Source organism: Podarcis bocagei, assembly GCF_964188305.1.
Source record: "Podarcis bocagei genome assembly, chromosome: 5".
NCBI classification, from domain to species: domain Eukaryota; kingdom Metazoa; phylum Chordata; class Lepidosauria; order Squamata; family Lacertidae; genus Podarcis; species Podarcis bocagei.
Genome location: NC_138129.1, coordinates 4,716,435 through 4,743,718, shown reverse-complemented (window position 1 = coordinate 4,743,718; position 27,284 = coordinate 4,716,435). Strand labels below are relative to the sequence as shown.

At 47.9% G+C, this 27,284-nt stretch overlaps 1 protein-coding gene and 1 long non-coding RNA gene across 5 annotated transcripts; one reads left to right on the top strand and one right to left on the bottom strand.

Moving 5' to 3' along the window:
* Nucleotides 1-2,855: 2,855 nt before the first annotated feature.
* Nucleotides 2,856-25,822, bottom strand: FKBP1A (FKBP prolyl isomerase 1A). 3 transcript variants are annotated; one of them, XM_081196802.1, is made up of 5 exons: nucleotides 25,662-25,822; nucleotides 25,507-25,554; nucleotides 5,097-5,209; nucleotides 4,477-4,641; nucleotides 2,856-3,957 (listed from the first exon to the last, which is right to left on the bottom strand). In XM_081196802.1, exons 1-4 carry the CDS (start codon nucleotides 25,696-25,698, stop codon nucleotides 4,513-4,515), a joined length of 327 nt encoding a protein of 108 aa, XP_081052928.1. In that variant the 5' UTR covers nucleotides 25,699-25,822; the 3' UTR covers nucleotides 2,856-3,957; nucleotides 4,477-4,512. The 3 variants fall into 3 exon arrangements, with proteins under 3 accessions (XP_081052928.1, XP_081052926.1, XP_081052927.1); XM_081196800.1 differs by lacking the exons at nucleotides 25,507-25,554; nucleotides 25,662-25,822 and adding an exon at nucleotides 24,733-24,868; XM_081196801.1 differs by lacking the exons at nucleotides 25,507-25,554; nucleotides 25,662-25,822 and adding an exon at nucleotides 24,733-24,868 and having other exon boundaries at nucleotides 4,507-4,641.
* LOC308588419 lies at nucleotides 3,949-4,195 on the top strand. 2 transcript variants are annotated; one of them, XR_014008737.1, is made up of 2 exons: nucleotides 3,949-4,029; nucleotides 4,060-4,195. It is a non-coding gene; the product is annotated as an uncharacterized lncRNA (long non-coding RNA). The 2 variants fall into 2 exon arrangements; XR_014008738.1 differs by having other exon boundaries at nucleotides 3,964-4,029; nucleotides 4,072-4,195.
* Nucleotides 25,823-27,284: the final 1,462 nt, after the last annotated feature.

Below are 27,284 nucleotides of genomic sequence, written 5' to 3'. Positions count from 1 at the left end.
ACGGAGCAATGGATCCAAATTACAAGAAAGAAGATTCCACCTAAACATTAGGAAGAACTTCCTGACAGTAAGAGCTGTTTGACAGTGGAATTTGCTGCCAAGGAGTGTGGTGGAGTCTCCTACTTTGGAGGTCTTTAAGCAGAGGCTTGACAACCATATGTCAGGAGTGCTCTGATGGTGTTTCCTGCTTGGCAGGGGGTTGGACTCGATGGCCCTTGTGGTCTCTTCCAACTCTATGATTCTATGATTCTATTCTATGATTCTATGACCTCAGATAAACAATTGATGCACATGGAAATTCTACTCTTGACAAACAATTTGCTTTTACTGGAGGGGGATTGCTCATTTTCCCTTTGGTCATACAGTCATAATACTTCTTAGGATTCCTTTGTATTAAAGTCAACGAGACTCCTAAACAGCGCAAGGGCAGATGGACCAATTTTGGGAGAGAGACAAGAAGATGCCAACGGGTTGTTTTTCAGATGCCAACCGCAAGAAATTTCTCAATTCTAAGTTGCTTGTGATGAAGCAATGATCCTGAGATCTCATCAACAACACTATTCATTCAGCATTGAGCAATTTGTATTTGCAGTCTGTTTAGCGGGTCCTGCAATATTAATCCGTTTCATGCCTATCCCATGTTTTCGGGCACTACTGTTGTAATTTATTGCATTATTTCTGCCTATTACACTGATGGCCTTCTACCAGTTACAGGTCCCATGGACTCTGTGGGGTTTTCTACAATATTGCCTGGGCTTTCTCGCTGCTCAGCGACATCGAGAGCTCAGACTGCAACCTCCTTAAGCGGAGCCATCTCCACGCAGAGAGACTAATCCTCCGTACCAAGCAGAGAGGTGGCACTCAAGGCACAAAACACTCGCTCCTCGTCTCAAGTGGCAGGCCGGGAGGCAACTGTAATAGATTTACCATAATGCAATTAGATGTCCACCAGGGCAGGCCGATCTGTCAGTGACACTCCTAAGGCAGGAGAGGGAGGGGGCTCGAAGCGGAGCGCTGACTTGTTGAGAGCAAAGGAAGGAAACCAGATCTTGCGGTTCAAAACGGAGACCTGGCTATTTCGTCTGTGTCCTTCTCGCCTTCCGAAGTTTCCCAGCCTCAGTTTCATGTGACTGGAAACCTTAAAATGTCACAGGAGGAAGATGGATGAGACATTCTAAAAACAAGGGGCACACCAAGAAGTGCCACCAACACAGGGCTACTTAAAAGAATCCCAGTACGTTTCCCAAGACAATTCAAAGTGTTGGTGCTGACCTTGAAAGCCCTAAACGGCCTTGGCCCAGGATATCTGAAGGAGCGTCTCCACCCCCATCGTTCTACCCGGACACTGAGGTCCAGCGCTGAGGGCCTTCTGGCACTTCCCTCACTGAGAGAAGCAAAGTTACAGGGAACCAGGCAGAGGGCCTTCTCGGTAGTGGCGCCCGCCCTGTGGAATGCCCTCCCACCAGAAATCAAGGAAATAAACAGCAGCTACCAGACTTTTAAAAGACATCTGAAGGCAGCACTGTTTAGAGAAGTTTTTGATGTCTGATGCTTTATTGTATTTTTAATATTTTGTTGGGAGCCACACAGAGTGGCCGGGGAAACCCAGCCAAACGGCCGGGGTCTAAATAAATAAATAATAATAATAATAATAATTATTATTATTATTATTATTATTATTACAGTGGTACCTCTGGTTGAAAACGTAATCCGTTCCAGAGGCCTGATCGCAACATGAAAGGAATGCAACCCGCGTCTGCGCACATGCTGGTCGGGATTTGCTGCTTCTGCGCATGTGCGTGACATCCTTTTGCGCGCATGCGCGAGCAGCAAAACCCGGAAGTAACACTTTCCGGTACTTCTGGGTCGCCGTGGGACACAACCTGAAAAAACGTAACATTAAGCAAACGTAACTGTACTATTATTATATCCAGGGACAAACCACATAGGTATTAGCCTATTTTTACCTCCTTTTCTTAATGGCAACATGGACCATTCATAACGCAGGAAGTCTTCACAACTGTGAACAGGGCAGTGGGGGGGGGGACAAGGGAAGACAAGCTACAGCACAGGCTTCCTCAACCCTCCAGATGTTTTGAGACTACAATTCCCAGCATCCCTGACCACTGGGTCCTGCTAGCTAGGGATCATGGGAGTTGTAGGCCAAAAACATCTGGAGGGCCGAGGTTGAGGAAGCCTGCTACAGCAACTAACTAGAACATTGTTCATTGATCCTGCTCAAGGTGAAACAGAGAAAGCATTTTGGTCCCTGAAATTCATTCAGATTGTGCAGATAAAATATAACAGATGTAATTCTACAGGATGTGCTATTATTGTGTTTGAAAACGGTCAAGACCCAAGGATTTCCCCCTGCCCCCAGGCATGCACCTCCAGGTGGTACAGGTGTTGGGCACCTGGGCACCTTCACTTGGTTGCAAGTGGTTGAAAGCGAGGTGCAAAATGCGCCTTGTGCCTGCCTAATTTCCAGCCAGCATGGGCAGCAGTCAGGGAAGGTGTGAGTCATAGCCCTAACTTCTCGAGGGCACAGTGTGGCCTACCCCTGTTTTAAGAAGAAAATACGCCAAGTTCTTGGCAGCTGATTTGAGCTGGGACTCTGGGATTCTACCTTGGCGCAGGGGTTATCCACACACCTCGTGCCTAAACCGCGGGCACAAACTGCAGAACCACTTTGACCCTTTGCAGGAGCTAGGCTGGCGCGTGGCTGGATGCCTCGGGTGCCACAATGCGAAGGAAAGAACAGGACAAGAACACAACCAATAAAGACGCCGGAGGCCAACCCATTTCCCAGAGCAGCAAGTGGGAGGCAATAACCAAGACAAATAACATGCCCAGAGTTGAGAAAAGCCAGCGTAAAGCGTTTTTATTGCAATAATAAAACTCTATGTGTTTACGTAGTGATGGTGGTGGAGGCGGCGGCGGAGGAAGAAGAGGCAGCGGCAATTCTCTTACCAAAACTCACTACGTGAGGGGATGGGGAGGGGGTCAGCAGGACACCAGGACGGGGGCCGGTGCATTGCCCAGGCGGCTGTGGCAAGCTGCGATGACCAGCATCAGATCTCCGTTAAGAACTCTCTACGGTGTGTCCGCACTCGGGGGGGGGGCTGGGGAGCGGGCACGGGTTCACACCACCCCCATCACCCCCTGTGGGGAAAGCAGCACCTTTCGAAGTCCTTGAATTTAGCTAGCTGCGGGGATTCAGACTGCTAAAAGGTAAAAATATCCTGAAAATCCAGTAGAAAACACCACGCACCACAATACTGGCGGGGGTGCGGCGGAAGAGGTCAGTGGGCTGGGGGAGAGAGATGCCCCCAGAGCAACAAGGTTGACGCTACGTCACCATGGAAGATGCCCCTTCCCCAAGATGGTAGTGGTGGGGGGGGCAGGGGGGGAAGAGTCCCTTGTGGCCCCAGGTTTCAGGCAGAGAACCGTATCAACTCCTATGACTGAGGCTTCCCGGTGATTCAGCCCTCGACAGCCTCTCAAACTGCTTTGTATGGCTTTGCAGCAGAAAAGTCGGTTTTTTAATACAATAAGGTACTTCCCCAAAACGGAAACGAAACAAAGGCTTCCCTCGTTTCAAGCAACTTTTCCTATATAATGTGAACCAACCAGTATATTTACTAGCAATGCTCGATCATACACAACTCAAGTCTACACCAAAAAATATATATAATAAGATTAAAGAACCTGACCAAAACAAAAACAAAAAACCATTAAACCCCAAAACAAGTGAACAGATAAGCTGAGGTTTTACAGCATGTAGCTTAAAAATGTCAAATATTGAAAGGAAACAAGGAAGGAGAATCAGAAGCAGAGCCGAGTGACCCAAAAACATTCAAATTAGGGTGGATGTAGTGGACAGCTGGGAAAGCTCCATACAAATTCATGTGCATTCGTCTTGAAGCAGAGATTTCTGGATTTCTCCATGTGCCAAACCTGTCAAGGCAAAAAAAAAAAAAGGGAACTTGCTTTAGAGTTTGCCCTGGAGAGGAGGGGTGCAGCTGCGCTGTGCAGAGAATGAGAGAGAGAGAGAGAGAGAGAGAGAGAGAGAGAGAGAGAGAGAAAGAGAAAGAGAAAGAGAAAGGGGTGGGCGGAGAAAACAGGCGCAAATGCCAAAATAAAAAAGAGGTGGAGAAGATCCGACACCTCAGCCCTGTTGACTCAAGGCGTTGTACCCATTAGTTGCCCAGGCAACCCTGCTCAGGTGCCAAGTTCAGCTCTGGCAGGAAGCTCTCAATCTCCTGCTATTGCCACTTATGGCAAGATAGTCACGCTTTGTGCCAGGCTGATGAATGGGCCCGGGATGCCCCGTTCTAGAGATTTCTGCGCAGATGGAGGCCTCCCAACACCTGCCTCTCCCTGAGCCACTGGAAGTGCCCTCTCTCTCTCTCTCTCTCTCTCTCTCTCTCTCTCTCTTTCCCACAAACCGAGGAGTCTTCCGATACCATCACCTACCCCGGAGCAGGGAAATGGAAGAACACATGCCTCTTGTCATTCCATTTTTAGAAGCTCCACGTCAAAAATTAGGGTGGCATTGGGTGGGATGATACCCGGGTGGCCGGTGGGACCGTAGGCATAGTCTGGCGAGATTATCATCTTGGCTCGCTGCCCAACGCTCATCTGCAAAAGGAACACAGCAGGCCGTTAGAGCAGATGAAGCCCATTCCCACCACCCACCCCCTCCGCCTTTGTTTCCCCCTCCCCAGAAGGTGTCTGAATCCCCGTTTCTGAAACACACAGGCCGGAAAAGGCAAGGCTGAGAGATGCCTCCATTTCTAGTCTGCATCCACCTCAGTCTTATCATGAGATGGCTGGCATGATATGCAAATCTCTCACCACTGTGACTCACATGCAAAAGGCAGGGATAAGACAAAGGTTGCTCGCTCCAGGTAAACCCCACCGAGGTCATTACGAGCCAGATCCCAATTGCAGGGGGAAATCCCAGCCGGCCCAAAATATCACCCCATCCCTTTCAGCCACCAAACCTTCCCGCTTCATGCACAGAAGGCAGGAAGAGCCCCCACTTCTCCTCTCCGCCCAACTCCGGCTACCTGGCACTGTTCAAACCTGCACACCTGGGCAACCCCTTCTTCCCAGCCACGGATGACCTCCTGTTTGCCCATCACAAACTTGAATGGCTTGTTCCTGTCACGGGACGAGTCGAACTTCTTTCCATCCTCCAGCATACCTGTGATGGAAAAGGAAGCGAACGTCATCCTGGGGGCAAAATACACCCAAGAGAAACATTTCCCAGGAGGATCGTGGCCAGCAAAGGAAACAAATCGGACACATGGCAAAAAGCACAGGGCTCTCAACTGGGGTGGGGAGAGGAATTCAGATGGCAGATTAATTCAGTGAGACAGATTTCAGTCGATAACGGCCAACTACAGTGGAACCTCAGAACGCCGTTGAACTCGAACATTTCAGCTTCCGGACGATCAGAAACCAGATGTGATTGTTCCGGTTTTTGAATGATTTTCAGAAGCCGAACATGCAGCTCCTGCAGCCAATCAGAAACTGCGTCTTGGTTTTTCGAATGGATTAAATTCGAAAACCAAGGTACGACTGTAATACAAAATCGGTAACAGGCACCAGAGAGATGCTCTTCACAGAGATGGAACCTTTTTTCTTCAGATCCCTTCTCAGTGATTCTTCAGTGAATCCCACAGACTTGACCCTCAGTCCTCTTCCCCAACTGAATGGAAGTTTAATTCATCTTAACTGTGTTTGCTCATATTTCTGCTATTTCTTCCTTCCTTCACTTCCGCCTTGCAAAGGAAATTTGGACTGTAAGCTGCTTGGGGCAGGGGATATGTCCTTTCTGAACCCTTTCTGCTGCCAGATGAAAATATGCTCTGATCCTTCCCATTTTCCTGAGCTCTGGTGAGTAAACCAAGAGAAAGACCCCACCCTGATAAAGCCAGACAGTACCCACCCCCCAGCCCCCAATTAGGATTCCTCAAACCCTGTCTACACAATGCCTCCCCAAATTCACTGCTGTTAAAGCAGAAACGTGGAAGGAAAAGGGAATTACAAGACAGGGATTTGGTTACCAGCACTGTAGCCAACTCATTGAATGATGCCACGTCATGCAGAAACCAGAACAGACCCCCCTTTGCCCCACCTAGAGGGGCAAGAGACCCACCACCTGGCTGACAGCTTTTGCGTCTGCTGAATGAGTGCCCAAGACCCCAACTGCAACGTGTCCTTCAAGGAAAGGCGCTGCTTCTAAAGCATTTTTACTTTGTATTATAAGTGAGGACATTAATAGACAGGATATTAAACTGTTTTTATACGCAACGACAGCGGCAAGTGTATTGTTGGCCCAGAAATGGAAGCAAGAAGAAATACCGACGAAAGGAGGATGGCAGACAAAATTAACAGACTACGCTGAATTGGATAAAATGACAGGAAGGATTCAAAACCTGGGAGACCAGAGATTCACAGAAGATTGGAAGAAAGATACAAATTATTTGAAGAGCAACTGTAATCAACAAATTACGCTAGTAGGACTACAAGACGTTTTGTAAGGAGGAATATATGAAATATTTCCAAAGAAAAGAAGAGAGACATTAGTTATGATATTTAAATGTAATAGTGGAAGTAAGAAATGCAAATTAAGTGGAAAACATTGGAAAATTTTCACATGTGACTGCTGGAAGCAAAAAAAAATGTATAAGATATAAAAGTATGTTTAATAATTGTTGAAAATGATATGTTAAAAAACCAATAATTTTCTTTAATTTCTTTTTTAAAGGAAAGGGGCTGCTTCTAAAGCACTGTGAAATTTTCCAGCAGTGGGGCATGAGCAGAATACTAACTTTTTCTCGGCCAGCCCAGGGTTATCCAAAATCAACCTTGTGCCCCAAGTTCCCGTTTAATTCCAGAGGTCACAGAAACATCCAGACCTAACGTGACCAAGTTTGCTACACGACACCAAGTTTGGCTGATGAAACCACAGAGCGACGGCATCTTAGATGCACAGGAAGTTGTGGTGTTCACCAAATGAGAGGACCACAACATTAACTTGTGTCTCGCCTGCCCCACATCGCCTCTGGGAAGCAGGGGAGAGAACTGATAACATGCCTTTAGTGTACTCTTAAAAGAGCTACCACTCAACGCCAGCATTCAACGACTGAAAAAATGGGTTTTGATTTCTTTTGAAAATAAGAATGAGAAGCAACAGTAAGGCTCTAACAAAAAATAAATCCAGGAATCTAACTAAGGCCAATGGATAATTAGGTCATACGCAGTTCAGAAATAAGCTCTCTATAAAACTCCATACAAACAGGCGACACACTTACTATTCTGAGATGTCCCTATCCAGGGACTCCCATGAGCCCTCAATCTGTTAGCCACCATCCATCCTCCAACCGCCTCCAGACACTCACACAGGACCTTCAAAGCCTACACAAGCAGCCCTGCTAGAACAGACCTGGGGACTAATAGAGAGTCCAGTATCCTATTTTCAACAGTCATGAACCAGCACTCAAAGGCCAAAGGTCCTCCCCACTTGCTCTTTAGCAACTGGACTAAAGGAAGCAGATAATGTAGGCTCAAAACATTGCTTCTAAATACCGTATTTTTCAGTGTATTAGATGCCACCATGTACAAGATGCCCCCTATTTTTGGGGACTAACATTTTAGAAAATGGGGGTGATAGCATAGAGTTTGTTATGGTAAAATCTGGGTGCGGGGCTACTCTGCCACCCAGCTCGTCGGACTAAGTCCGCGGGTCCCTGCGGAAGAAAATGAGCTCAGCCGGAGACAGGAGCAAACTGCAGAAGATCCAAGTTTATTGCGCAACAGGTTCAAGACGAGATTGAACAGCGAGAAAAGGGGTGACATGAACTTTTGAAACTTCCCTCCATGTCCCAGAATACAGTGCAAAATACATCCCAGTTACATCATGAATACATTAAGAAGAGGTTGGGTTACACAGATTACATCATGAATACATTAAGAAGAGGTTGGGTTACAGATTACATCATGAATACATTAAGAAGAGGTTGGGTCACACAGAATTAACATATGGAGGAGGGAGGGGGGAATATGCAGAGCTGGAGATATGCGCAGATAAGCACATCCTGAGTACCTGATGAGAAGACAATGGTCCGTGTATGCATGGTCTGCCACCTGGCATTGCCCGGAGGAAAGGCTTGGCAGAGTGATTTGACAGTATTAGGGTCTTGACACCTTGCCTGAGGGATTATGGAGGACAGGGGAGGTGTCATGGGGTCCTAGAGAAATTGAGCAAATTGGCACGTTGATTTTCTATGAATTTTATAGATTTTAGTCCCTTTTGACATTGACAATTGGAAATAAATGGACATATTGTAGTGAAGAAGGAGGTGAAGAAGACATGCCCCCCCTTCCGTATCAAGTTGTTGAGCTTTCTTTGTGGAGGACTGCCCAATAACCACTGAAACCAGTGGCAGCAACCAATCAAATGTCCACCCTGTGTACTATCCATGTATAAGACAACCCCAACTTTTTATCATACTTTTATAAAAAAAACAACACCAAAAAATCTAGTCTTATACAGTGGTACCTCTGGATGCGAACGGGATCCGTTCTGGAGCCCCGTTCACATCCTGAGCAGAACGCAACCCGCATCTGTGCATCGTCGCAATTCTCCGCTTCTACGCATGCACGTGACGTCATTTTGAGCATCTGTACATGTGCGAGTGGCAAAACCCGTAAGTAACCCGTTCCGTTACTTCCAGGTCACCGTGGAACGCAACCTGAAAACGCTCAACCTGAAGCGTCTTTAACTCGAGGTATGACTGTACACAGAAAAGTATGGTATGTGATAAATTTTGTGAAGTGCTTTGACTACTCTAAAATAGTCTACGAACATTAAGTGTCATTAGGGGAGGCTTCCAGACATAAACTGATTGTGCTGCTCGCTGCTCACAACTGTGCAAAACGGGTCACATGTGGCTGCAAGAAAGGACCCACCGATTGATATTTCCAGCACACCAGGAAAGGCAGAAAGCAACCTGAGAAAAGCCTTTGGGGAGCCCTTGCAGCTCGCAGGCATCCGCAACAGGTCTGCCACAACCATTAAAGAGGATTAGTTTGTGATTAAGTGAGATATGCAACTGAGCACAGGGCTGGCCAAGAACTTAAGACCAGCAGGGAAGGAGGTTCCAAGGACCTACATTCTGGTCCAGGGAAGAAAACAGCAAGGAGCTCTTTAGCGCTTGAAGGTCCTGTATACATCCAGTGCAAGACCCCTCCTGCCATGGGGCTCTCTACAAATTAAGAGCCGTGGTGAGCTTGGATTGTAATGGCCAGCTTGACAGGATCGGCTTCCATTTTAAAAGGGCAAGACTCATCTTGGGAGACAGCCGAGCAAGATACAGGGACAGTCGTGTCCTGCCACTCAGAGGAAGGAGGTTGGTACCTCTGTCTAGTCTGCCTCTTCCCCCACTGGCCGATTCTGAACCTGAAGCGCTCACGGGTTTTGAGCTTGGTGAAGGAGTGAGGACCCACGTTCAGGACAATTCTTCCACTTTTATTTAGAACGTACCGTATTTTTCGCACCATAGGGCGCACCGGACCATAGGGCACACCCAGTTTTTAGGGGGGGGGAGAATCAAGAAAAAAAATATTCCCCCCCAGCCCCAAAGAGCAGCGTACAGGCTGCACACAACCTCTCCCTGCCAGAGGGGTTGCGCGCAGCTATGGAACAAGCCAAGGCAGCGAGCGGGATGGATCCTGCTCGCTGTTTTGGCTTCCCCTTTAGCCCCGTGCAGCCTCTCCTTGCCGGGAGACGCTGCGCAGGGCTAAAGAATTCATAGCCCCGTGCAGCCTCTCCTTGCGGAGGGGTTGCGCGCAGCTATGGAAGAAGGCAAGGCAGCGAGCGGGATGGATCCCGCTCACTGTTTTGGCTTCCCCTTTAGCCCCGTGCAGCCTCTCCTTGCCGGAGGGGTTGTACGGGGCTATGGCACAAGCCTGCATTCACTCCATAGGACGCACACACATTTCCCCTCAATTTTTGGAGGGGGAAAACTGCATCCAATAGAGCGAAAAATACGGTACTTCTAAGTCATCTTTCGAGGCACCGTTTGCCTAAGATGCGCACACAGCTTAAACAAAAGCAGATGAATTAATCACGCACAGTTATTTTTAAAATAGGTCAATTGAAAGGCATGACAGCATAGATCCCAGGAGCTAAAAGAATGCTACACATTCCGAAATCCTCACTTCCCTGGCTATGTCAACCACGACTTGCCCGAGCTTAACTGGTCAAGGAAATGAGAAGGCTAACTAAGCTCACTCCTGTGTTGAGGCAGCAGTAAGTATCTAAGAGATGTTTCAGGGAAAGGGTGGTCTAGAAACTGTGTCCAGGATCCAAAGAACAGCAGCTGGATGATGATGATGATGATGATGATGATGATGATAAAACTTGTATACTGCCCTATGAAAGTAAAAAACCCCTGGACGGTTAAGTCCAGTCAAAGACGACTATGGGGTTGCGGCGCTCATCACGCTTTCAGGCCGAGGGAGCCGGCGTTTGTGCACAGACAGCTTTCCAGGTCATGCAGCCAGCATGACTAAACCGCTTCTGGTGCAACGGAACACCGTGACAGAAACCAGAGCAGCGCACGGAAACGCTGTTTACCTTCCCGCTGCAGCGGTACCTATTTATCTACTTGCGCTGGCATGCTTTTGAACTGCTAGGTTGGCAGGAGCTGGGACAGAGCAACGGGATCTCACCCCGTCGTGGTGATTCGAACCGCCGACCTTCTGATCGGCAAGCCCAAGACGCTCGGTGGTTTAGACCACAGCACCACCCGCGTCCCTGCCCCATACCCGTAGATCTCAGGGCGGATAACAATGTAAAATTGCAATGTATAAAAGACAAGATACATAATAAAAACAAAAACAAAGACAATCCAATAATCCCCGCTTCCACAACACATTTAAAAGTTCTCAGCATCCACAGAACTTTGGCCTTGTATTATAAAAGAGCAGGCCTCAGCCCCATGGCAGGGAAACTCTTTTTCAAAGTTGGTGAGCTGGCTTGATAATCTGCTGCGGGGAGTGTGAAAAATTCCACTGAGCACGCCTAGATTAGCCTTTGGGATCCAAGCAGAAGGACCTTTGGGAAAGCCCTGAACAAAAGGACTCTTGGAACCTGGGAAATTTAAACCCGCCAGGCAATTCGACCCAAGGCAAGCAATGAAGATAGGCATCAGCGGTTTTGTTTGGGTACGTTCACGGTGCAATCCGTCCTCGTCTGGTCAGAAGTAAGCCCCTCCAAGGCCAATGGGATTTACTCCTAATTACCGTATTTTTTGCACCATAACACTCACTTTTTTCCTCCTAGAAAGTAAGGGGAAATGTCTGTGCGTGTTATGGAGGGAATGCCTACGGGTGGCATGCCTACGGATTTTCCTCCTCTAAAAACTACGTGCGTGTTATGGTCAGGTGCGTGTTATGGAGCGAAAAATATGGTATATGTGCATGGCAGGAGCAAGGAATCCTTTCCCCCCAACCCAATGGGTGCACTCTCTTCCAGGCAACCTGCCAACAGTTACATGGCCATTGGTGGGCGTTGCCTTTGTACAGAAGGCTAGTTTCTGCACATACTCTGGGTGACCAGACTTCAAGGACACGTTCTAGACAGGTAAACATATTCAAGGAGGGTGGTGAGGAAGGGCCAGCAAGGGGAGCCTGCCCACCTGTGGCGTATACCATTTCTGCTGCTTTATAGTAAGACGACAATAACAGGAGATCAAGAAAAGTTCTGCACTTACATTTTACGCACAAGAACACAAACATGTTACACATTGTCATCACGCAAAGGGGTTCCATGCCCAGTTTAGCCAGGAATACTCAGATCTTTGGCTGGGACAGACAGACAGGCTCTAACAGAGTCCTTCTGCAGGGAGCATCCATGTCACCCGTAACCTGATGACGAGTTTTGAGAAACAAACCTTGTCGACAAAATGGTTAACCAGACCGATATTTTCTCCTAAGTGTTCTGAACACACGTCTAGAGGCTGCACGAGGGTGAAGGAAAGAGCACATTGCAAATGATGCGTGAGGCTTTGATTTGATCTTACCGGAGAGCAAGGAATTGAGCATCCGTATGCTACCACCGTCCTGCTCTCAGGTGCCACCTTTCCAGACTCACTGTCACACTGCTCTCCAGGGATGCATTCCTGTTCCAGCCACTCCTTCTGACTGGCAAACCTTCCATGCGCCTAACGTCTGCAATGGCCTAGGCCACAACGCATGTATGCACTGAGGTCTTCCCCTCTGAGACCTCCCAAGGAGGAGGCTGAAAAAGAGGCACTCTTTCCCACTTACACTTTTGGCTATAGAGTTGTACCTCAGAAGTCGAAAGGAATCCTGTTCCGGAAGCCCATTTGACTTCCAAAATGTTCAGAAACCAAAGCGCGACTTCTGATTGGCCGCAGGAAGCTCCTGCAGCCAATCAGAAGCTGCGGAAGCCCGTCGGATATTCGGCTTCCAAAAATAGTTCGCAAACCAGAACGGTCATTTCCGGGTTTGCATCGTTCAGGAGCCAAAACATTTGAGAACTAAGCTGTTCAAAAACCAAGGTACGACTGTATGTGCACCTGAAGGTTCGGATTAATTCTACTGGAACTGACTAGGTCTGAAGGCAACCCTGTTTAGGGAAGTTTTTAATGACTGATGTCTTAATGTACTTTTAATCTCTTGTTGGAAGCCGCCCAGAGTGGCTGGGGAATAAATAATAAATTTTAATTTTTTATTTATTTACTTACTACTAATACTACAACACAGATCCTCTAGAAAAGTGAAGTGTGAGCTATGCACCCTCTTGCTTCCTTCCATGCTGTTCTGAAGCAGAGAAGTAGTGATGGGGAGGGTGCCTCAGAAATCCAAATGTGCCAACAGGCCTAAAAGGGTCCGCAGTCCCTTCCTTAGAGAGATCAAATGAGCTGAAAGTGCAGGGCAGCAGCTGGGGGAAGATGGAAGAGTTTAGCCGGTAGAAGTCCGAGAGACTGGCAGACCTGAACAGCAAGATATTGAAAGCAGTGAGGACAGCGGTTGAAACTGAAATAGTGTGAGCGCACAGCAGCGATAGCAAAGTGGTTAGAAGGAGGGCAAGGAGGGCCGGTAACGCACATCCTGCCTTAGAACTAAAGGAAGGAGACAAAGTGGTGTGGCTGCATGAACATAGATTTATTAAGTATATACTGCACAGAAACAGGACTTCAGTAGAGCCATGCCCCAATTTTCCCAGACTGCCTGACTACCACATTTGCAGCTCTTTTTCTTCCTAGGGAGCCGACAAGAACTCTGGGGCAACACCACATGTCTTCACAGAATGCAGACTTCTTAGGATAAACTTGCATGCGCGTGCGAACAGCACAGAAGGCGCCTGAGCTCGAATAATCCCTAAAAATCCATGCGATGCTTTGTGCCTTCTGCTTTGCGGAACGCAGGCCAGGTTCCTGCGAAGGGGGAAGGTAGGGATGGACACAACCGCTCCCCTGCGCTGCCTACCTGCTCTCGGGTTGCCAATGCCCTGTATTAAAGCACATCAGATATGGGTCTCATTAACTGCCCTGGTTTTTGATGTCAGGAGCTGCAGACACACAGGTGTAGATCTCCTATTAGTTGTACACTGGGCGTGATCAGGATCTGCTTCCGCTGCCAGCATTCCCTTCTGCACATGGGCTGGGCAGACTCTCCCCAGCCCAAGCCAGATTCAAACAGTGTGTGCTCTTATGCAGACTTATAAAGCACAGCAGTGCAAGGGAACGCGTCCTGGCCCAAGGGCAATTCAAAAGAGCAAAGGGAGGAATGTAGCTGCATTGTTTCCATTACTTGTACTTGGCCTTGCTCAACAGTAGGACAGTGTTTCTCAAACGTGGGTCTCCAGCTATTGTTGGACTACAACTCCCATCATCCCTAACTAGCAGGACCAGTGGGTCAGGGATGATGGGAGTTGTAGTCCAGCAACAGCTGGAGTTTGAGATACACTGGAGCAGGACACAAGGACAAGGGAGGCTTTGTGTGGAAGGTGGAAACCACTCCCCCTGGAGCAACGGTTCTCAGCCTGTGGGTCCCCAGATGTTGTTGGACTACAACTCCCATCACCCGTAGCTAGCAGGACCAGTGGGTCAGGGATGATGGGAGTTGTAGTCCAACAACATCTGGGGACCCACAGGTTGAGAACCGCTGCCCTAGAGAGAGGTCCATGCCTTTGGTACTCAAAGAGGCAGTGATACAGCCTCTGCTGGAAAGAAAATAATATCTGGACCCCTCTGATTTGAACACCCACTGACCCACCATGTTGCGTAATATGGCTCTAGGATTTCTGGATTCAAACTAGTTATGATAGAAGCCTCCTAGGATAGATTTTGGCCTGGAAGCCACCTCTGTTGCACAAGCAGATGACACAGGCAGGGAGACAGGTGAAGAAGCAAAAGCCCGTTTATTCTCCTGGCCCTCTCAGTGGCATTCAGTACAGTACTAACTATGGTTATCTTTCTGGGCTGCCTTGGAGGAACAGGAATTTAAAAACTTTTCCTTTAAAGCCAAAGACACTTATCCTCTTCAGAATGCAGCACTCAACAAGAAATCAACAGTTTGGGGTTTGTTTTTTTCTCCATGTACGCAGAATTGCATAACAGTCCCCACTTAGGGTAACAAATGTTTACTGGCCTCGTTATCAAATTAAGCCAGCCTCCAAAACGGCCAAAGAATACCAAACCCACACGATTTTTTTGTGAATCAAAACACATTCTTGCAGCAAAATCAAATCTAACATTCCAAGCATGGGGGAGACTGCCAAATACTGACAAGGGACAGCCCCCACTTGGAGAAGGAGAAAGAAAAGGAGGAGGAGGAGAGCCAAAGACAAAGCCAGGACTCCTCTCCAGAGCAGGAGGATGGATGGATGATGTTTGCCACCACAGATAAGGAGGGGAACGGCCAAGAGCAAAGAGGAAAAGTTGGCAAGGTGGAAAGTGCAGCCTTGGACCCGGAGCTTGAGACATCGAGGGATCCAAGCAGCGAACATCCGTTTTTCGCAAGAGGCCAATGCCTGTACGAGAGCTTCCACATTCGAAGCAGCAGCCCTGCTCAGCTTCCTCCTGGGACAAGGCGTCGTGCTTTCTAGCTCCGTGAAATTACCGTATTTTTTGTTCTATAAGACTCACTTTTTCCCTCCTAAAAAGTAAGGGGAATTGTGTGTGCGTCTTATGGAGCGAATACAGGCTGCGCAGCTATCCCAGAAGCCAGAACAGCAAGAGGGTTCAAATGGAGCAGCTCCAACAAAGCCAACTTAAGGCACCTCAGGCATTATGCGGCAGCACAGAGAGAGGGGCAGGAGAGTATATCAACTGCCTTGAGTGCCATTTTCTGATAAAGCAATTTAAAGCCTAATGCTAAGCTTGCTTAGATGAAAGCCCCATTGAATTCAGTGCTATTTATTTATCTCTCCCACCTTCAGTAAAAATCACTCCCAAGTAGATTTACTCTCAGGTAATCTTGCATGGAATTGCAGCATTTGCCGCAGACAGCAGACACCCTGTGTAACTCTGCAGCAACACACTGCCCCTCTCTTAAAAGGTTACTCGATCAGAAAACAACAAAAGCCTGCATTTGTTGCAGGAAGTGAGAAACTGCAGCCCTCTAAGTGCCTGTAGCCTGGGCAACAGTCCTATACGTGCAATTTGAATTGAATGAAGAATGGCTCCATTTCAAGAAGGTCAGACATCTCGCATTCGCTGGGTCTTTGCCACAGTTGGCAGGCTGCCCTCCAGAGCCTCAGAAGGCAATGTGCAAATTGGCAAGAGGCGGCCCAGGAGTTCCCACCCACTTCGATTTGCAGCACAGAGAGAGCAAGGAGCGTCTCAGAGGCTGCTTTCGCTGCCGCTTCAAGTGCCGGCTGCACAGTTGGCCTTTCAGCTACAAAGGCTCCTCATCACCTTACACGGTAAAGTCCTTCCCAAGCAGGCAGACGTCCCCGTTAAAGCCAGCGGCTGGAAAAACAAAGGGCATTCCTGTCCCGGAGCCATTTACTTTGGGAAGGTATGAACAGAACGTGCAACATTTCCTAGAGTGCCATCTTGCTGCACTGGAACGGAGACGCGATTCCCTGGCAGCCTATGGAGCCTGGCAGCCGGGCCTGTTAGCAACAAGAGGCTTGGCGGTGGTGGGCAAAGGTCCAGATTTAAGTCGGGATACGAAAGGGCACAGTCTCCCGATGACAGCTTATTTGCAAACTGTGGCGAGCTCCGTCAGGTTCTACAAAAAGGCAAGATGGAGACCAGTTGCAGCAGCTGCCCCCAGAAGACACGGGCCAATGGAGGGCAGAACACAAACATTGCTCGCTTAGAAGGAGGGGATCCTGGGAAAGGGGAACGCGGGAGGGAGAACAGGCAAGCTGGGGCTTCCCCAGTTTCAGCAATGACCAGTGAGGAACAGAAAAGCCACAAAGCTCTGCATGCGCACTCATGGGCAAACAGGGCCTCCAAAGGAGCCTGCGTCTCTTGGCACCTGTCAGCGCCGTCTCTGAATGGCTTACTCCCCTCAAATGCCATGACATTGCCCAAACCATGCCCGGCACCCAAGTCCACGCATTGCCAAGGAGGTGGGCATATTTACAAGCACACTTTTTGGAGAGCCCAGAAACAAGCTGCTTTGCTTAGACCCCTGAAATCTATGCCCTTGTGTTCTTGACCACTGCTTTCCAGGGTGTCACTTATCTCGTAACCCAAAACCCACCCCAGAAACGCCTCTCCCCGCCCATGCTTTCTCATGGAAGAAAATGGAATTGCAGAGTTGGGAGATACCCCTGAGGATCATCTAGTTCAGCGGTTCTCAACCTGTGGATCCCCAGATGTTGTTGTACTACAACTCCCATCATCCTGGAGCTCTGGCCTTGCTAGCCAGGGGCGATGGGAGTTGTAGTTCAACAACATCTGAGGACCCACAGGTTGAGAAAGGCTGATCTAGTTCAATCCCCTGCAGAAATCTGCCGCTGGGCCTTACACCAATAAAACCTGAAAGCCACAACATCACGTGCACCACGCGAACATGACAGAATCTCCATCTTCCTGCATCATCCAAGCAACAAGGGAGCTGAACAACTGCCAAAGCCAAGCCCACAAAACCTTGAATGGTTCCACAAGGAACAATCCAATCTCATTTCTAGAACATGAACTGGACAGATCACAAAGACAACCACCCTCCTCTGTCCCTGTTATCCTTAATTCCTCAGCAAAAGTAACTCAACACACAAACCACAGAGAAGGGGAAGTGTTGTCAAACCCAGATTGCACTGTGAACCCAGAAGTCTCCAGTTCAAACCTCAAGCCAACTAGTTGGCCTTGGCTATTACTTATCAACTTCTGCGGTTTTTAAAGTTTCTAATGGATAATTTTTATTTAATCCCACAATCTCACACGATTCTGTTATGAGTTTTAGGGCTGGGAGATACCTGGCTCTCAACATCGGGATATATTATCAGCTAATATATCACAGTGTCTGAAATAAGGATGGAGCCATGTAGAGGCATTGGGCAGGCTTCAGGGTTTTTGTAGCATCGTGATTTTTGCATAGCGCATGCACACACACACGGCGATATATTGCCAGGTCAAAAAATATGAAACTGATACCACAATATGGATTTCAAACTGATTTGGGGCAATATAAGGAGCTTTCTCCAGCATTGTAGGAAAGATGTAAAAAAAATAAATTAAGGACAATTGTGATATGGTTAGGAATCTGTGGGCCTACACAGTATTTTTTTCCCAACAGAATAGTGCTTCTGGAGGACCAGTTACCGTATTTTTTGCTCTAGAAGAATCACTTTTTCCCTCCTAAAAAGTAAGGGGAAATGTCTGTGCGTCTTATGAAGCGAATGCAGGCTGCGCAGCTATCACAGAAGCCAGAACAGCAAGAGGGATTGCTGCTTTCACTGCACAGTGATCCCTCTTGCTGTTCTGGCTTCTGAGATTCAGAATATTTTTTTTCTTGTTTTCCTCCTCCAAAAACTAGGTGCGTCTTGTGGTCTGGTGTGTCTTATAGAGTGAAAAATACGGTAGTTAGGAGTCGGTATACACCCAAATGTACCCAATGATCAGACACCACCCAATTTTACACAGCTGCCAATGTTGTTCAAAGCATGGGGCTCAGCAATTTTAGAAAAACTAGCCATGAACTGAAACCAGTCCTTCATCTGAATAGACACACGCAAGAGGATGTGTTCCTGTGTGACACGACAACTGAAGCCTCTGCCATTAGGTCCAGATCTAACTCTCAAGATTTGAACACACCCTGTTCCACTTCAGACCTAATGATCTGATGGCTTAATGGGCCCATGTGCTCCCTCATCATAGTCTGATATCTTTGTTTGCAAGCAGCAATAAGGACACATTGGCCCAATTGGGATGTCAAAGAAAACTGGTTTAACAAACTCCGATCATCTTCCTTGTGGATAAGAGAAGGTCTGCTGGATCAGACCCAAACCAGGATGTATTTTGGCAATGGCCCAGAGACCACGTTGAGGCAGCCATTAGATGGTATACATGAGAAACGGGGTAGAACCGCCCATTTAAATTAGCTTGATCCAAGTGTAGAAGTAAAATAAAATACAGGTAGCACCCAGTAAAACCCATTGCAGGTGCACTGATCTAACCAAAAGTGTGCTTCAAGCACTCCAGAAGAAGTCGTGTGTGTGTGTGTGTGTAATTATTTTCCTCAAAATAGTAATCTCAACAGCACACACGGCCTAAACAATTCGGCACCGCATCACAGCAAGTTTTGCAACATGCTATGTAAGATACCAACCCACAACATCCCAGGTGAAGGATACTGGCCAACATGAACAGGAAAAATCCTTTCCCAAGTTGTGGTGAAAAATGAAGATTGCCTATTTAACTTCTGTTACCAGTCTGATAAGTCCTTAAGCTGACACTATCAATGTTTTGTAGTTTGCATCCCCTGCAAACTACGTCTACACGTTGTTTGGCCCTGACCCTCAATAGTCAGAAATGATATCGTGTGCATGCAATTCAGTGTCACACTATTACACGTGTTCTGTCTGCACAAGCATTTTCGCTTGCAAGGCAGAAAGATCCCCCTTGCACTGTTCTGGGGGTACCCCAAGACCCCAGAGTCAGTTTCAGGGAGCACATGGATATACGGGGGGGGGGGGGGAGAGAATCCAATTTCCCTTTTGCAGGGCTTCCGCTGACAGAGTTCATTAGGTGAATCACACTCATCTTACAGTCATTTCCAATTGGCTATACAGTGGCATCATCCCATTCATGATGAATTTTAACAGGGAGAAATGTAAAGTATTGCACTTGGGCAAAAAAAATGAGAGGCACAAATACAAGATGGGTGACACCTGGCTTGAGAGCAGTAGATGTGAAAAGGATCTAGGAGTCTTGGTTGACCACAAACTTGACATGAGCCAACAGTGTGACGCGGCAGCTAAAAAAGCCAATGCAATTCTGGGCCTCATCAATAGGAGTATAGCATCTAGATCAAGGGAAGTAATAGTGCCACTGTATTCTGCTCTGGTCAGACCTCACCTGGAGGACTGTGTCCAGTTCTGGGCACCACAGTTCAAGAAGGACACTGACAAACTGGAACGTGTCCAGAGGAGGGCAACCAAAATGGTCAAAGGCCTGGAAACGATGCCTTATGAGGAACGGCTAAGGGAGCTGGGCATGTTTAGCCTGGAGAAGAGGAGGTTAAGGGGTGATATGATAGCCATGTTCAAATATATCAAAGGATGTCACATAGAGGAGGGAGAAAGGTTGTTTTCTGCTGCTCCAGAGAAGCGGACACGGAGCAATGGATCCAAACTGCAAGAAAGAAGATTCCACCTAAACATTAGGAAGAACTTCCTGACAGTAAGAGCTGTTTGACAGTGGAATTTGCTGCCAAGGAGTGTGGTGGAGTCTCCTACTTTGGAGGTCTTTAAGCAGAGGCTTGACAACCATATGTCAGGAGTGCTCTGATGGTGTTTCCTGCTTGGCAGGGGGTTGGACTCGATGACCCTTGTGGTCTCTTCCAACTCTATGATTCTATGATCCCTGAATGGCTGAGATCACCCGAGATCAATACTCTGAGGAGAATTAATGGGATCAGAGGCGACTGAAGAGAAAAGAATATCAGCACCATTTGTCTCAGAATTATTAGTTTCTACCTGAGGAATGAAACCAGATATTTGGTTCAGCTCTCTTTTTAAGAGGTGTCCTGCTTCTAGTTCAGTTATGAAAATGGAGCGGTGGGGGCACAGATGCTTCTTACCCCACCAGGCCAGTTGGAAAAGTCTGCTCTCAATCATATAAAGCTGATTTTAAATGAATTTCAAGCTTGGGAGAGGAGCACCTTGCCTGCCACATCTGGAAACTTGCAGTGGGGAAACCCAAACTGCTCCTACTAAGCTGACAGTTCTTGTAAACCATCTGAAATCCTGCTCAGTCTTTGCCGCTCCTAAGAAGTTCAGGCACTAACAAAAATGAGCACATCTGCCCCCAATCCTCAGGCTGTGGACACAGAACCTGACCCAGGCTCCCTGTTGCTCCCATACTGGCACCAGAGATAATTCATTTATAGCTTGCATAATCCAAAACTGCCCCTATGAGGTGTGGTCAGGATCACAGTTTAGAATTCCCAGCACCCAACACATGCCCTGAAGGCTGTGGTGGAGAACCATCCTAACTTTTTAACTCCTATGATATAGAACATGCAACCCTCATGCCACAAACCCATTTCTCCTCTTCTTCCATGCTTTGTTCCAAAAACTGTTGTGTTGCAAAGAGAACGTCAGCAATGTCTAGGCAACACGATGACCATGTACACACGCAATAGACAATCTTTATAGAATTCCTTCAAACCATAACAAGTACAAAATGAAATCTTCAGTCTCAAAGTCTCTGAAAATCTTTAAATGAAGTGAGATACCAGACTTTATACGATGAAAGACAAGCTGTGAAGCTTTGTGTATTCAGCAAATATGATGTCCAGCACTGAACAGTGATTCCAGATATGGACTACTGTTTCGTAGAATTCTTCGTCAGCATGGTGGAAGGACACAGAATTGCTTCATAAACCCATCTTATTTCGAATGAATGTATGTAAATGAAAATATCAAATGCTGTGGAACAGTGCTCATGTAATAATGTAGTCACTGCTCACTGTCTGTATCTGGCATCTTGCATGTACGATCCCTATCCTGCTCACATCGGATGCCGCTCGCTAAATCAGACAATCAGACCAGGCCAACCTTTCCAGCAGACATCGCCCTTGCCAAAAAAAAAAAGCTAAACCTGAGCATGAAACACCTGAGAAAGGAGAGAGGCTGCATTTTAGCTCCATGGGGCTTGCTAAAGGTAAGACGGTGTTGTCCAAACACACCCACACACCCAAATGAAGTGGAGATGACGGAAAGGAGCTGCCTATGGCTCAGCCCTCCCCAAATGCTCCACAGACACGGAAAAGGAAGGCTGCGCTGCCAGCACCAGAGGGCGGGCGAATCTCCTGTCCCAACCAACAGCCTCCAGGTCCCCTGCCAGCCATCCCTTTGTTCTTCCTGTCAGCGCAAGAGGCAGCCAGGGAGAGACCATCCTCATTTCCCTTCCCCACCCAATGACAGCAGGGAAGGAAAGAGAAACAGATGGAGTGGCTGCTAATCCGGGAGGGGCAGAGAGGGAGGAGGTCTGCGCCAGCACCAAGCCTTCCCTTTTCTTCCCTTTGGCATCCAAGAACGGGGTCCCCAGGAAATACTACACAGGAGGGAGAAAGAAGATCGCAAGGGGAGGATGGCAGTCCAGTGAAGAGCTAGTTCGTTCCATGAGCTATACAAGACAGAGGGTAAAGAGAACCTCTCCAAGAGGGCAGGCCCTTTGCTGTTTTAACTCACACCAGAGTAAGGCTGCCACACAGGGAGAGTCCTCCCTCATAAGCACCCAAGGGGTGCTGTGCCAAATCCCTGCAGCCTGGAGGCCAGAAAATCACTTTGGCTTCCACAGCTACATCACGAAACTGAAAGAACTGGTTATTCAACCTGGCGTCTTCCCCTAAAAACAGGATACTCTCCATCGACAGCATTCCCAGAATTTCCCTGGAGGCTTCCAAAAAAGATTTCACTCCCCAGACTGCAAGCTTAACTGCTATCTTACAGCTTCCACCCGTTTGTCTCCCTTACTTCCCCCGCCACCCAAGGATGTTTGAAGAGCAGCTACCACTCAGCTAGCGTTACGCCTCCTTCATATTTCTGGCACAATGAGAACCCTTGCAAGTGCGCACAAAGCAAGGGGTGCCAAGAAGAAAAATCAGCCACTACGCTGCTAAGAACCAGGCCATTCATCCAACCGCTGTTGGAAGTAGCTCTACCCATATAAGCAGCTGGGTTGTCACAGCGCAACCACGGCAAAGCATTCTGGCCTTGCATACTTCATGGTGTTCTCCCTCCCGCCACAGCTTCAAGCCCTACAAGGAAAGAACTCAAACCTTCACTCCTAGTGGGCGGCCAGCTCTGCAGGTGCACAATGCATACCGTTCACTGCGTGGCATCAGGAACGTGGAACTCTGCACCAACTCCCAACATTAGAGCCATTATGATACAGGCCGCAGTCGATTTGCACGGGGGCCACTTTCCGAGACACTGCAAGCTTATGTGAAATCGCGTATAATCCAAACAACCACTGAAAAAGCCTGCAAACACCCCGATCCACCCCTTTTGGTGACATTTTCAGATCACTTCCAGGTGCGGCACAATGCAAATGTGTGCATTTGCACACATTTTGGACATACCTAGAATGGTCACTGCCTGTATTCTTGTCCCAGGTGGTCTCTTCTATGCGGCACACGCAGTCTCTCCATGGGTCAGGCAATGATGTGAGATGGCTCTCCGTAAAAATGGCAATGGGGCCTATAGAGATGCTTTCGGCCAGCTGCAATCCAGCAGTGGAATCCAACAGCCCTTCAGAAATCTGCCATACTCAGACCCTGGTTTCCTTCCATAAGTAATTCACGTATGGATCATCACTCACTGCATGCGGGAAGGGCAAGGGATTTCAGGATGCTGTGTGAATATTTACAATTTAAAGTTGCTAGAAGCCGTAAGAGATAGAGGGCAGCCAGCGATTCCATGCGTGCCTTTGAAGCCTTCTTTGAAAAAACTAGGCTGCCGTCTCCCATCACTTCCTAGCAACGAATCCCAGTACAGAAAGGGGAATACCTTAGTGGACAAATTAGCTGTCAGTTCCACAGATCAACCAATCGGGCTTCAAGCAGCAAAGCGAAATATCTACCAAAGAAGGTTAACACAGAGTTCACGTTCCACCAGATTCAGAGCCACCCTCAAAATTGGGGGGCATGTTCTCAAAAAAGGGGCACATGCAACATGTTTCAACTAAATGCTTTCTCACTGCACATAGCACAGCAGCTGACTTTCCAACTAGATCAATTTCATGGCATCTCTCAATGATTTGGGTGTTTTTGATCAACCTAGGGAGCAGACACGCTCTTTGCTAAAAGGGTTTAACATGAGCCAAAATGGAAGCACTTCTAATATAATATGCAAATCACCACAGTATTGCACCCAAGTGATTAAGTACAGTACTTTGGCACAATCGTCTGAAGACCTGTGCTTTCCTCACATTGCCAATATTAGATTTTGCAGTACAAATCTATGTTAGATGACCTGTGTAGCACCAAAGAATCAGCCTCAGTGCAGAGACATTGACTGACGCTAATGAACACTTGATAACAGAGACTACCTGAAAGGTAGCACATTTTTTAAACACACACACACGGATATGCAGTAATAAATGGAACCTCAGACCTATCCACATATCACTAAAACCACAAAGGTGTGAAAAATGAACTCCTCATTAACAGCCCATTCGCAAAGACCACTAATCAACCCAGACTAACCAAAAGCATGCACCAGCACTTCAAGTCCTGTCCTTGTGATCAGGATGTCAGGCATAGCTTCTGAAAAGGACCCAGGCCACTGACACTTGAAATAAATGACACTAGGCAAAATGCACTAAAGGTCTGTCTGCCTAAGGCAACTTCGTATGCATATAAAAATATCAAGATGCACTGAAACAAGAGTACACAAGGATCTGCCTTATGTTCAATCAGACCACCGGATCCATTTAGCTCTGTGTTATCTACACGGACTGGCAGCAGCTCTCCAGGGTTTCAGAAGGGAGGAGTCCTCCCCAACAGTACCTGGAGAGACCAAGGACTTTTCGCACCCAAAGCACAGGCTCTGTCACTTAGCTATGGCCCCTTCCTCAATGCTTGCTTCCACTGCCCAATAAATTTAGGCTTTTTCCTGAAGGATTAAAAAAACAAAACCCAGCCCCCAAAATCTTGCCCACAAACATGAAACACATTTTTTCACTCAGTTCTGATGTTAGTTCCTTAAATATTCCAACCGTCAAAAAGCAAGTAAGCAAGCTACTGTAACAAATAAATAAATTCGGGCAGATTGGATCTCCCTTACAAGAGCTGGCATAACAATCACTTGGGAAACAGAGCAGACCAGAAGCATAGAAACCTCAACCATGTTTTTTAGCCTTGCAGACGGAGAAGCATGAGGTTGCAGGCGAGGGCAGCATAAACCCCACAAGATGCCAACCACAGCCTAAGACCCCTGCCAGAAGCAACAAGATTTATGACGAAATTGCAGTATTAAGGGCAAATAGCTTATCTAAGTAGTACCTTCCTTTTGACGAGATCCTTTCCGCCTAGCCCAAGCACAGCTGCTTGGGAATCCGTGGCTGCTCCAGTAGTATCTCTGAGCAGGTGGCTCAGGGAAAAACCACACACTGGGTTTAAACATGGGTGCCGTAGACCACAAAGCTTGCTGGCGTGAAGGGGGGGGCATGCGGAGAGACCCACACACAGCCCCCCCCCCCTCTTCGATGCACGCAGCAAGACCCAAGGAGCATCAGTTGCCAAGGGAAGAAAGGGCACAGATTTGAGTCCCCACCACCCTTTTTCCAAAGCAGGTTTGTGGGTTGCGACGCCCAAGAGGCGGTTAAAATGCGATGGAGGAGGGGGCTGTTTTTGCAACCAGGTAAGGGAGGAGGAGCCTCAGCCTGCCAATCATCCCCCCCCCCCCATTTGACAATTAAGGTTTTCCTCTAACCACTGCACCTTATGTGCCCAGCCATATCCTAACCCTCTGCTGGAAGGAAGAGGGGGGGCACAGATTTCTGCTCCTGCTTCTCCCCCTCCCCCATAACATTTCACCCCCTACCAGCTGAGACACACTCGCCCCCCCCACGCACAGTTGCCCCCTCCACCCCTTCCTTTTCTGCTCCAAGCACAAAACGCAGCTGTGACCCCCCCACTCCCTCCCCACCAGACACAGAGAGAGACCGTTTGCAGACGACCCCTCCCCACCCCACCCCAACCAAAAAGCCCCCCCTTCCTGGAAGTGGGGCGAGTGGGGGGGGGTTAAAAGAGGGTCATTCAGACGAGGAGACTCACCCGTGTAGTGTACCACGCAGGTCTGCCCTCGCTTAGGGAAGGTCCTCCCTAGAGAAGAGGAAAAGGCAGTTAATGGGGGGGGGAGAAGAGGGGGCTCGTGCCCCCTAACCTCTTGAGGGGGGGTCGTCGGTTGAGGGGGGGGTCTCTCGGCTCACCGTCCCCGGGGGAGATGGTCTCCACGCGCACGCCCATGTGGCCCGGCCCGCGGCGATGCTAGTCCCCAAAGGAGCGGCAGCGGCGAGTCCGGGAGGCGAGAGGGAGGAGAAGCAACGGCAGACGAACCACCAACGCCTGGAGCGAAGGAGGGGGGGCGGGGAGGGAGGAGCCGCGCCCGCGCACTGCCGTTTAGAACGGAGGCCCCGCCCCACGCCGCCGCCGCCGCCCTGCCTCGCCTTCGCCGGAGTCGGCCGCTCGGAGCCACGCCCCGCCGCTTTTCGCGCGCGCGCCCGCTCGGAAAAGGCGAGGCGCACGTGGCCGCGGCGGTGGGAGGGGCAAAGAGCGCGGCTAAGGGAGAGGGGAGAGCAGACGCCGCCGCCATCTTGGCTGCTGCCCCTCAGGGAGGAGGAGGAGGAGGAGGAGGCGGGAGAGAGAGAGCGGGCTGCTCCCTCTTTCTCCCCCTCCCTCGACTCTCCCACAGACATATATATTAGTATATCACATATACTAATACATATATTATTACGTTATTTTATATATATATATATATATATATATATATATATATTAATAATAATAATAAAATATAGAATCATAGAATCATAGAGTTGGAAGAGACCACAAGGGCCATCGAGTCCAAATATATAATAATAATAATAATAATTTATTATTTGTACCCCACCCATCCGGCCGGGCCTCCCCAGCCACTCTGGGCGGCTTCCAACAAAGATGAAAAATACACTAAAATGTCACATATTAAAAACTTCCCTGAACATTATTAGTATCCCTGAATATCATTAGTATATCACATATACTAATACATATATTACGTTGTTCAAAGGTCAAATCGCATCCTAAGAAGAATAATGACTTTATTGTTTGTACCCCGCCCATCTGACTGGGTCGCCCTCAGCAACCTCTGGGAAAAGGGAAATAGGAAAAAATGGTCGTGTTTGAAAGCAAACCGTTTGAAAGATTTAGAAAATTAAGTGATATGCAAGAAAAGGTCCAAACTTAAAATAATATTATGCTCTATTTAAGCTACAATTAATTGTTAAAAATTACTTTAAGATTAGAAGTATAACATTTGAGAGGTATAAAATAAGAATTGAAACAAGGTAATAAATTGCTGGTATTTTTATTATAGAGAATGCAGGGTAGGGAGATGTGAGGAAGTCCAGTTAGTTATACAAAAATGTTATGAACAGTTGTGTTTTTTTCTTCTTTTATATTTCTTTTTTCTTTTCTTCTTTTTCGATATTGTTTGTTGGATATGTGATTTTCTATTTTATGTTTGAAAACTGAATAAAATATTTTTTTTTTAAAAAAAGGAAAAAATGGTTGTGTTTGTGGTAAAAAGAAATACAGTGCGGTCCCCAAACATGCACATAACATTGTTTTCCTCTGCCTGATCCACAGGCTCAGATTCCCTCGTTGCTAGCGGTTCTTGGTTTTGTCTGTGAGCTGCGCTGGGTCCCTGTCAGGGGAAAAGGCAATAATATGGTGGTAGGGAGGCAAGTGTGCTGTTCATGGCCGCCTGCGCTTCAGAGAGGGGAAGGGGACGGCCGCTCATGCCTGGGTCCATACCCTCCAATGTTTCTCCCACAAAAATAGGGCTGAAG